General features: G+C 35.6%; 1 protein-coding gene across 2 annotated transcripts in view; it reads right to left on the bottom strand.

Annotated features, from left to right (window-relative positions):
• The window catches only part of Sec16 (endoplasmic reticulum export factor secretory 16), a 592,575-nt gene that overhangs the window by 276,302 nt on the left and 303,697 nt on the right, over window positions 1-12,576 (bottom strand). For both annotated transcript variants that reach the window (XM_090389538.1, XM_090389539.1), the window contains exon 20: window positions 3,901-4,012. In XM_090389538.1, the coding sequence (XP_090245664.1) occupies window positions 3,901-4,012 (112 nt within the window). The remainder of the gene's footprint in view (window positions 1-3,900; window positions 4,013-12,576) is intronic.

Below are 12,576 nucleotides of genomic sequence, written 5' to 3'. Positions count from 1 at the left end.
ATTCAAAAGGCATTGAAGCTCTGTTTCATAATGCAAATGACCAGTCATTCTTAGGTGGTCAATAAACAAGTGCTATAGAATTAAAGGCACATAAACTTCACAGCTACTTAAATACTGGCAAACTGAATGAACTCTTTGCAGCAATGCTTGGTTTTTGTTTACAGACCTGGCACAAGGTTTTATTTGTTATTTTGCTTGTGCTGATGTTAGCTTATATACATGAACATAGTTTTTAAAATATCTTAAGATTTGTTCTGATTTACAGCTCAGCATAAAAGTAAGTATTCACATTCAGCTACAAATTCCAAACTTTTACTTTTCAACCATTATTTATGAATTTTTGGAATGCTGAGGATATCAGAATGTTGATTTTTTCAACATTCCAAAATTACAACTCACTGGACAAACTCTCTCAAATATAGGTGAAATCAAGCAATTTAAAAAACATCAGTTCAATAATATTTAATACTGAGAAATTCAACAATAATGAATGATTTAAACAGCTTTAAACAGCGGAAACAAATTTTTGTACATATTTTTTTCAAGTATACATATTTTGTTTGTTATTAACTGTTGTTAGTCTGTTTCCAATTTCATTCTTCAAAGTTATTCTGAAAGTAAAGGAGAAATGGAAGAGGAAGAGAAAGTGAAATTTTGTATGACCAGTAAGAATTATGTGTAGTGGACAAAAATAAATAGTTTTCCATATGAGCAGGACAAAAAAGACAGGATGCTGAAGTGAATTCAAAGTATCAAGGATCTGGCAGAGAAGGGGACCCCCTCTAATGATACATCAAGTCAAAAATTAAATATATTAAAAGCTAAAATCATAGAGGGCACTGTTTAGGTGAAGGAAGTTGCTTGATAATGGAATTCACTTGGATGGCAAAAAAGTATAACACCTTAAAATTGATCCTTGAGATACTCCCTTGATGAAAATTCTCAGGTTGGTGACAAGCTAGACAGACAGCCTGCATCTACATTAACACATGAGGAATTTTTTAGGGATAAGGAAGAATGCTAGAAGTTTATCAAATTCTAACAAGGAGCTCATGATTTTGTGAAAATTAACAGGAAAGGAAGAGAAATTGTTGACTCAAATGTGGGAGGGAAACACTTGGGTGGATGCAATCTATACAATTATACAATTACAAGAAGGCAGTAAAAGAGATCAGAAAATCTTTATCCATAGTTATAAGAGCATCCTTATATGAATTCAAAGAAAGGGGGATCTGCCAATTCAGAAAGGGTGATCAAAGGGTGACATAGACAAGAATGCATTTATATTGCAGTCACATGAATTTGTTGGGGAGAGGATCCTTGTTTGACCAATCTGATTAGATACTATGACACTGGATGCAAAGAATATCATATTTAGGTTTTGATATCATATATTTAGATTTCAGAAAAGTTTTTGATACTCTTGCACATAAAAGAATACCATACAAATTTAAGCATTGTGGATTTGAGGACAAGTTACTGCTGTGAATAAGGGATGGTTGATCAGAAAAAGACAACTGTCATCATTGGGCACTAATTCTGTTGGACAAATGATATTAGTGGAGTCCCCCAGGGTACAGTGCTGTGCCCATTGTCTTCTAATATTTATTTATGACAGCGATGAAGGCTATCAGGCCTAATGTCTAAGTTTGCAAGTGAATATGAAGGCTGGGGAGATGGTTAATAACAGTAATTGGTGTGTGCTACTGCAACAAGATCTAGATAAATTAAGTACATGGACTGAGAAGTAGCAAATTAAGTTTAACACTGACAAATGCAAGGTACTGCACATGGGTAGTGGAGAATGAAAAAAAACAAAAAAACCTGGGGATACTGTGGTCAGTCAGGGCAATGCAGATAAGGCTGCCAGGACAGCTCATGTTGCACACAATATAATATACAGGAATCTTACCAGTATACATAAGAAGGCAATTATCCTGTTATATAAGGCAATGGTTAGGCTACATCTTGCTGCATACATGTCTGATAGCCTCATTTGTGGAAGGATGCGAATCTGTTGAAGCAGGCGTAGAGAAGAGCAACAAAGATTAGCAGAGGGAACAAAAGGGTTCAGTTCTAAAAACTGCAGCATCAGGAGACTAGATGCCTGTGAGATCTGATTGAGATGTTTAAGACTTTGAATGGATTGAGTAAGTTCAATGCTTCAGGAATCCTTCCTCTTGCTCAGACTATGCAGCTGAGGGAACATAAATTCAAGTGAGTAAAGATGGTTGCAGGATAGATGTATGGAAATTTGTGTTCAGCCAGCAAGTAGTTGATTGCTACTCCATCTGGAATTTTCAGATGGAGTAGCAATCAACAGAATCAATCAGAGAACAACAAATTTCCATCTGGTGGAAACAAAGTTCTAAATTTCCATAAATTCAAGGAAGAAGTAGGTGAACTGTTGAGGGAGATGGACAGGTGATATGGGAAGTGTTGAGATTTTTTTTTTTTTTTTTTTTTTGGCTGTTGCTGTATAAGCTTTCTTCCTTGCATCATTTGGCACTGCTAATACTAATTTCCATACAACTCTACTCCAAGGCATTACACAGTGCAACCACACCCTGCACATCAATTAAAAAATAATAATTGAAAATGTACTTCCAAATTACAAAACAGAAAAGCTAATTTCCAGTCCAGTATTATAAACAAGTTTTAAGTTTGTGGGTACCATACAGTACTGATATATAAATATGCAATATAGAGTTTTAACTTTTTCATTTTGTAATTACATAACAATTAAAATCTGAATGTAGTATAAAAAAAAAGCCGTAATGCATAAAAAATTAAAAGAATTTTGCTGTTCTTGAACGTCGGAGCAAAAATTATTTATTTATTTTTTTTTTTTTCAGCTAGCAAATTTTGACAAACGGAATTAAATGATGTAAAAAAAAAAAAAAAAAAAAATTTTTTTTTTTTATTGCAAAATAAGATTTTATATTGAGAAAATTGTTTATTTTTTAATTCCTTAAAATGCCTAAATCAAAGATACTACAGCTGCTTTATATTTGTGATTGATATATGCTTTATTGATAGCCAATGTGTGATTTGTGGTCTCACGATGGAGTGCATACTGATCTATGTTTCCGATGGGCTCTGAGAAGTACGATGCCTCCATAGCCAGGTGGGCAGGAGCGGCAGTGCATAGCACACGCTTCTTGATTAGACCAGGGTTCGAGCCTGTGACCACCAAAATACGGAGGATGTGGAAAGGTCAGGGAATGACCACCGCATATCCCCAGAGCAATATGGCCTTAGCTGCTAATGCTCCTAAAAAAAAAAAAAAACAAATAACCTGAGAAGTACATGCATAAATCTATGTTTCTGAAGATCTCTGCAAACAATGCATCCATTCAGGTACAAATTTTCTCCAACTGGTATGTGCTACCATCTCTCATGTGTTCCCAACTAATTGTGGACGCAGTTTATAATAATGCACTTAGGAAGGAAAAAAAAAAAAAACTCTGATAGTCAGAGGAGAAGATCATATCTATAGGCCTCAATTCTCTCTCTCTTACAAAAGATGAAATTAAAGAATGTTTTGTAATTCAGATCTAGTAATGTATTATATTAAATAATTTAATATAATATATTAATAGGTGTAGATGGTATTACTTCATCAAAAAAATAACAGATTTTATGCACAAAGTTTTTATGAATTTTTTAAAAAATTCTAATTTAATTTTTCTCTATCAGACAAACTCAAAATAAGAATACATTAATATTTTAAAAGAATTATGTAAAAGGTTTATACTTTTAGAAAATTTCAAATTTCCATGAAAATTCACTGTGGTAAACACTGCTGAAATGGTAACACAGTTTATATGCATTTATGTGGAAAATGTAGTTTACGCTACTAAGAAACTAAAGCAAAACAATAACCAGTGACTAACTTACAAATGATCAGATCCCAACAGTACTAATTTACTTGATTTGCGAAAATAGGAACCAAAATCCACTTGGGCCATCAGATAACAGAAATGAGCAGCAGGTAAGCATCCACGGCTTACTGAAATCAAAAAAAAAATTACTTTTACTAATTTTTTATTTATATTACTAATTTTGAATTTGAAAATCTTAAAAGAAATTAGGAAATACTTTATTGTCAACTTTTTTCTTAATGCTGCAGGTGGTGTCCTCAGCTATAACAATGGTGACACTACACCTAATGTAAACTTTGTGGGTTTTTTTTTTTTAAATTCTGTAACAGAAAAAAACTTAATTCATAAAAAAAATTAGAAGAATCGCTAAAAGAATTTAATGAATAAAAAGTTTTCATATTGAATTTTGCATGTGCATATAAGTTTTGTTTATTAATGTATAAATAGTGTTTAAAAAATCTTTTGAAAATACATATATTATATTCCATTCCATTGTTCACTTCCATTTTCAATTTTTTTTTTTCCAAAATTTGAATATTAAATATTGCTGACTCTATCCTGAATGAATATCCCCTTCTGTGTTTATTATTCAAAAATACAGACATATTACAACCTTAAGTACCACACAATCATCAGATCAAGTGGCAGAATTTTATAAATAATGAACTAGAAACAAACAATTCAAAGTTTCATAACGTCAGTATTAGGTTCTCAAGTCAGCATTACTGTGAGTTAAAACTAGAATAAATATGGTGGAGCTGTACCTGCTGAGTGCACTTATGCTAATAACTTGGGGGGGGCATACCAAGTAAAAAATTAGGAGGGTCCCTTGAGTGTAGCACTGACAGTGCAGGAAAATTTTTTTTTAAAGTGTAAATACAAATAAAAACAATCTGAATTTACTTTAAAGTCCAAAATTCTGTTATTTGTTTGTTTGTTGTGCAGAGTTGTGGGAAACCACCGATGCAGCATGACTCTAAATGCTGTTTGTTGTTTAATATTTATAGAAGAGGGACTAGCTGTGGTATCTGCAGTTAGTTTGCTGGGCAAAAGGTAACATTTTTTCAGTAAAAATAAGCAAGTTTTCAGAGTGACTATGTTGCCATATATTTGCTAGTGTTTTTTGGATATGTTTTGCATTTTGAGGTCAGTATGTGGGACTTTAAAGGAGATTTCATCAAACAGATTTCAGAAGAATCTGCAAATTTATTTTTTGTGGTTCCAATATTGACTATACTGGAACTGACTATACTGGAATCACGGGATAATCTGATAGCTTGTTGTTTTCCCATTGTGTTTTTTTTTTTTTTTTCAAGAAGAGGATGCCCAGGACTGGCCTCAGTTTGTAGTGCTCAAAATACACTTTGTAGGTCTCCGTATATTACAGTATGCTGAGGGGATAATCCACAGATTGTATGAGGTACAGTATACAAAATGCCATAGATACAATCTATGGCAATTTGTACACTGCAAGTAACTCAGCAGTACAGTAAACCCCCCCCCCCCCTCTCACCAATATGATCATCTATAATTCAGTCTACACTTTCTCTGTATGTATTTTATTTATGAAGAATGTCAATTTTTTCCAAAAACAGATTTTAAGGGTTTCACAAAATGATTTCACAATCGTTTTGTAAAAAAGGAAAACCACATAAATGGAAAAATTAAATGCAAATGAAAACATTAAGGCATTGCTATGGTTAGATAATACAACCATGAATCCCGCTGTTAAAATTTTATCAAGTGCCTTTTCATATCCATATCTCCTAGGTTGTATGAAGGTTGTGACCTTCGTACAAACTGTGAATCATGGAATCACACTCATCTGTAATTTTGTATCAAAAGAAACAATTATAGGGTGATTTCTCACAGCAAGAAGGCACAAGGGAATAAAAGAGAGTAGACAATATCAAAAATTTTAACATAAAAGTGCTACTTAAAAACTAGACTGCACATTGGAATAAAGTAAAGTAGAGGTAGAGATTTAGTGTGCATAAAAAACTATTATGTATAACTGTAAGATGTTACTTCAGAGCAGCTAAGCAAATGAGTGAATGTCAATTGCGTAGATGCAGCTGGAAAAATAAACATTTGACTAATTAAAATTGTGAAAATTTAAATCAGGTGTGTGGAATTAAATCAGTTTTTCTGTGCACATAAATACTATTTACAGAAGAGAATAACAATAAAACTACTTCAGGAGCTTCTCTATTTTTAAATACTATTTTGCTGATCCAAAAGATGAAAATTTTATCACATACCATGTTGAATAGTTTCTAATGTCCTGAGAGAGAGAGAGAGAGAGAGAGAGAGAGAGATTGCATGTGTGCGTGCACACCCATTATGCAATTTACTTTGGTATTTCTAAAGTGGCAACAAGCTGGTCACTGGCTCATGTAATTTAATTACATGAGCCAGTGACCAGCGAGTTATGCCAATTCGCACTTAGTCACAAACTTTACTGAAAGTGATAATGCCACAAAAATGAGGGATGTTACTCTGTAAAGATTAAAAATATTAAAAAGCATATAATACATAAAACAATGAATATTCTTTCTTAAGCAAGCAAGTACAATTATAAACGGCATATAATTCTAACCATATACGAGTAATAGTAGAAAAATTAAACTTAGAAATATTGTTATCATGTGCAAGAAATTTATTAAATTTTTCCAAAGCACAATTGCTCTCTTTCTGACTAAATTAATGCATTAACCATCTATTCACAAATGGATGTCTACCTAATATTCTAAATGAGATCTATAAAAATTCTTCAAAGTATTAATAAGATGATCTCATTAAAGATTTCTGACATATATATTCTGAACAAACTAGAATATGTCTGTATTAATCTCTATTGATTAAAACAACATATTCTTGTATAGATACTTCACATCTGTCTAATCCAAATGAGTATATTTATATCCCATTAACTCTTAATTATAGGCCAAACGACTCTGATGAGTACAACAAACAACTGTACAGAGAAATAGTGGGCCAATAAATAAGATTGTCTTATAATGAGCGATTTTAGCTTTCCTGATACTGACTGGAACTTGTGGATTGGTCATTCACACACTAGCAAGGATTTTGTAGATTTATTAGATGATTGTGTTCTACAGTAGCATGTTCAAGAGACAACTAGAGTAATACTCTTGATCTGATTATCAGCAGAGATTGTTCATGCAATAAGAATCTGCAGATAAAGGAACCACTATGTGGCAGTGATCACAGTTTGCTGATGTGGGATTTACTTCAAGAAGTAACTAACATCAGAGATAAAGGAAAGGGTTTTTGCTTTCATAAAGGTGCCTACAGGGGTCACAGACAGTTTTTAAATTCTATGCTACAGGATCAACTGATTAGATTACCAACAGAAAATTCTAAATGGGAAGCATTCAAGGAAGTAATCTTGGAAGGTACTAGGCTTTTTGTCCCAACTAAGAAATACTGTTCAAGGTTTAGATCTAAATGGATGTCAGATGAACTAATGAGACTTGCAGGGAAAAGAAAAATGAACGGGAAGTATATAATTTATCAGGTGACACAGAAGACTATGGTAGATATAATCTAGTCTGTAATCAAGTCACAAAGAAAGTTAGGCAAGCAAAGGCAGATTATGAGAAATCTTTGGCAACGGATGCAAAGAAAAACAGCAAAGACTTCTTTACTAATGTAAATTCTAGAAGGAAGGGGATGAATCAGATTGGTCCACTTGATATCGACGGTTCAATTGTTGAAGAACCTGCTGAGGTAGCTAACAAACTAAAACAGTATTTTGCATCTACATTCACACATGAGGAATGTCTGTAGGGAAGTGGAGGCCACAAACTTCTTTAACTCTGGCAGAGAGCTAAATTATTTTGTAATAACTGTGGGCAAAGTGGATGAGAAATTGTTGAAAATGAACATAAGAAACACACCTGTAGTGGATGAGATCTATCCAATTATATTAAAAAAGGGCAGCAAAGGAAGTAAGCAAACCCTTAGCCATAATTATGAAAGTTTCCGTAGACTCAGGGGAGGTCCTCATGGACTGGAGATGTGTAAATGTGTCCCCCAATTCACAAAGGGGGAATCAAAGGGAGACACGAATAATTGCAGACCTGTTAGTTTAACTTCTGTTCCATGGAATATAATGGATTCACTGGTTAAAGAAGCAATGAAGGATCATCTAGACAAGAATGCAGTTATAGTTCAGACACAGCATGGGATTTTCAAGGGGAAGTCTTGTCTGACAAATTTGATTGGATACTATGAAGTGGTCACAAAGGAACTGGATGCAAAAAATAATTTTGATATCATATACTTGGATTTTAGTAAAGCTTTTGATACTGTTGCAAAAGGAAGACTACATGTCGGAGAAATATGGTATTGTATTAAGGGCAAGTTGCTAAAATGGATAAAGGAATTGTTGAGTGGGAGAAGACAGAGAATGGTAATCAATGGACACTAATCTTCATGGATTAATGTTATCAGTGGAGTCCCCCAGGGTTTGGTGTTGGGCCCATTGTTATTTTCTGTATTTATCAATGATATTGACGAAGGTATATCAGGGTTAATTTAAGTTTGCAGCCGATATGAAGGTTGGCAGAGTTGTAAACAACACTAATGATAATACACTACTGCAACAGGATCTAGATAAGTTGAGCAGAAGGGCTGACAGGTGGCAACTGAAGTTTAACACTGATATATGTAAAGTAGTGAATATGGATAGTAGTAACCCCAGAGTAACGTACCAACTGTGTGGTGCTACACTCAGGGTAATAGAGAATGAAAAGGACCTGAGGATAATTGTGCAATCAGATATGCTGTTCTTTGAGCAGTGCAGACAGGCTGCAAGAATAGCCCATAGCATCTTGTCAATGATACACAGGAATTTTGCTAGCAGGGATAAGGAGGTGATTATCTCCTTGTATAAGGCAATGGTCAGACCACACCTTGAGTACTACATGCAGGTCTGGAGGCCTCATTTTCAGTAGGATGTACAGCTGCTAGGATGAGTACAGACAATGGCAATGAGATTGGTGAGTGAAACAAAGGGTTGATGTTACCATGAAAGGCTTAAGTTCTGTAAATTGCAGCATCTGGAGACTAGGCACATGGAAGGTGATTTAATTGAGGTGTATAAGCCTTTGAGTTGTTTGAGCGAGCTCAGTGCTAATGGGATTCTTCCTATTGCTCAGATTACTCACCTGAGGGGACATAAATTCAAACTGTGGAAAGACAATTGTAGAATAGATGTGCAAAAATTTGCCTTTAGTCAGTGGGTAATTAATAGTTGGAACAAAATTCCACCTGTTGTAGTGGAGGTCAACAACTTTAAGTTCAAGGCAGAACTAGACAAGCATTTAGAATGAATGAATGGGTGATTTGGGAAGGATTTTTTTTTTTTTTTTTTTTTTTTTTTTGGCTGATGCTATATTAGCTTGCTTTCTTGCATCATATGCCTCTACTAATGCTAATGAACTACATTTTATTGTAACTTGAAACATGGATTCACGCTGCATTAACATTTAACAAATGTCTGAGTTGTGGCATACGAGAGCATATGAGGGCTTCCTTGGACTCAGGTGAGGTACCCATGGACTGGAGATATGCAAATGTGATCCCAATTCACAAAGGAGGATCAAAGGGCAACACAAGTAATTATAGACCTGTTAGTTTAACTTCTGTTCAGGAAAATTAATGGAGGCACTGGTTAAAGCACTGCAGGGTCATCAAGACAAGGCTTCAGTTATAGCTCCGACACAGCATGGTTTTGTTAAGGGAAAGTCTTGCCTGACCAATTTGATTGGATACTATGATGTGGATGCAGGGAATAACTTTGATATCGTATATTTGGATCTTAGAAAAGCTTTTGATACTGTTGCACATGGAAGACTGCTGCACAAATTGGAGCAGTGTGGCATTGAAAGCAAATTGCTGCTATGGATAAAGGGATGGTTGAGTGGCAGAAGACAGAGTCTTCTGCCACTCAACCATCCCTTCAATGGACACTGCTCATCGTGGACTAATGTTATTAGTGGAGTCCCTTAGGGTTCCATGTTGGGTCCATTGTTTTCTGTATTTATAAATGATACTGATGGTATATCAAGGACGGTATAGGGACTCCACTAATAATATTAGTCCACGATGAGCAGTGTCCATTGATTACCACTCTCAGTCTTCTCCCACCAAGTTTGCAGATGATATGAAGGTTGGCAGGGTTGTTAAGGACACTAATGACAGTACGCTGCAGCAACAGGATCTAGAAAAGTTGAGCAAATGGGCTGAGAGGTGGCAAATGAAGTTTAACATTGACAAATGTAAAGTACTACATATGGGAAGCAGTAACCCCAGAATAATGTATCAACTCTGTGATACTACACTGACAGTGGTAGAGAATGAAAAGGACCTGGGGATAATTGTGCAGGCAGATATGAAGTTTGCTGAGCAGTGCAGACAGTCTGCAAGAATAGCTCATGGTGTCTTGTCAATGATATACAGGAATTTTTCTACCAGGGATAAGGAGGTGATTATTCCCTTGTATAAGGCAATGGTCAGGCCACACCTTGAATACTGTATACAGGTCTGGAGGCCTCATTTTAAGAAGGATGTAGAGCTGTTGGAACGAGTACAGAGAAGGGCAACAAGATTAGTGAATGGAACAGAGTTGCTGTTACGAAGAAAGGCTTAAGTTTTGCAAATTAGTGTCTGGAGACTAGGCACCTACAAGGTGACCTGATTGAGGTGAATAAAGCCTTGAATGGTTTGAGCATGCTCAATGCTGATGGGATTCTTCCTCTTGCTAAGAATAATCACCTGAGAGGGCATAAATTCAAATTGAGGAAAGACAGTTGTAGGATAGATGTGCAGAAGTTTGCCTTTAGCCAGCAGGTAGTTGGTTGGTGGAAAAGACTTCCATCCCTTGTGGAAATTGATAGCCTAAATAAATTTAAGGCTGAGCTGGAAAGTTATTTGGAACGAACAGAGGGGTGAAATGGGAGTGTTTTTTTAAATTTTATTTTGGGTTTTTTTTTTTTTGGCTGATGCTGCATAAGCTTGCTTTCTTGCAAGCTGATGCTGCATAAGTCTAGAACTTATGAATGCCAGAATAAGTCTCTGAACATGCTTGGCTGTTAAAAATAGGTCTCCTGGCTGTAAATGTTTTGGATCATTTTACTGCTTGTTTGTTTTTTTTTTTAGGAGCATTAGCAACTAAGGCCATATTGCTCCAGGATATGCAGTGGTCATTCCCTGACCTTTCCACATCCTCCGTATTTGGTGGTGACGGGCTTGAACTCCGGTCTAATCAAGAAGCGTGTGCTACGCACTGCTGCTCCTTCCCACCTGGCTACGGAGGCGCCTATTTTACTGCATTTTCAAAACATTTCTGGATCAGAAATGGAGACAACTTATTTCACAGAGACTTAATGGCGAATGTATGCTAACAAAAGGGTGGATGGTCCTGTTAATATAGGTCCCTTTTTTGGTCTTTTAATGTGGAAGTGGTCACACTCAGGTTTGTCCTTAAGATCAGTGGATTACGCTGTTGGAGCAAGTAGGGGAAATTGATTCAATGTCCATATCATTATACTCCTTTTGGTTTTGAAGATGGGTTTTTTTTTTTTTTTTTTGCCGCTCTGTTACCAGCCATACCCACAGGGAGTCTTTTTTTTTTTTTTTTTTTTTTTTTTTGATTTGGTAGTTGTTGGCGCATCGGCTTCTGTGGCCATATTGCACCTCCCAAGGTTTTTGCAGTACTTTGATCCAAGCCCGAGGCGGGAGTCGAACCCGCGACCTTTGGGTTGCCGGGCAGGCACTTTACCCACTCGGCTAGCCCGGTCGGCCCACAGGGAGTCAAGAATAATGCCATAAGCAGCCAGCTGAGTTAGTTAAACAAAGATGTCTTCTCTTTCCTTATTTCACTTAGTTCTTGTAAGACAAGTTTACTAAACTTCGTGATTAAATGAACAAAAATTAATAAAAGAAGAGTGACTGCTTTCTAGGAAAACACTTTTTTTTGGAGACCATCTTAGAAAGTACATCAAACTGCTTAGCCATGATATGCTTGGTACTACTTGGGTCCTACTTTTGTTCTGGGATTCGTCCAAAAAATTGTTACTTGTAGCAGCCATTCCAAATGTCATGCCCTTACCATCTCCACTAGGAGGTCAACTGATTTGAGGCACTTTGGTGATCTAGCTTTGGTCTTGAGAGTTTTTTGAACCTTAAAAGATGACAATTTTCATACTGAACAGCCATTTGTTGAATAAACAATTAGGTACTTTAGAATCTAGCAAGGATGTAACAATTTCTTTGCCTCTTTTTTGAAACCATGTAATTTATCATTTGACTTTTTGTTTTCCTTTTTTTTTTTTTTTGAGTGGGGCAAACCTTGGGTATTGAGGGTTAGTTTTAGTCATGCTGGTTTCTTTTAGCCATGGAGGGGAAGTCTTTTCCCAGGTTTCTGACCCCACCATATGGAGACAGAGGCAAAATGCAGTACCCCAATGGTGTAACAGCAACAATCACTGACAAAATGACAAGAACATATCACTAAACACCAGATTGCCATCTGTATATAACTTCCAACTGAAAATAAACATACAATTAGATTTCACATGGATTAAAAATGTTTCATTCCTTTTTTTAATACATTACATTACCTATGTACCATACTATTCAAGGAATGGAACATCTAAGATCA

The sequence above is a fragment of the Mastigoproctus giganteus genome, chromosome 2, assembly GCF_048544385.1.
Source record: "Mastigoproctus giganteus isolate SK-2022 chromosome 2, ASM4854438v1, whole genome shotgun sequence".
Taxonomy (NCBI): domain Eukaryota; kingdom Metazoa; phylum Arthropoda; class Arachnida; order Uropygi; family Thelyphonidae; genus Mastigoproctus; species Mastigoproctus giganteus.
Note: the sequence above shows the minus strand (reverse complement) of the source record. Positions and strands in the feature narration are given on the sequence as shown.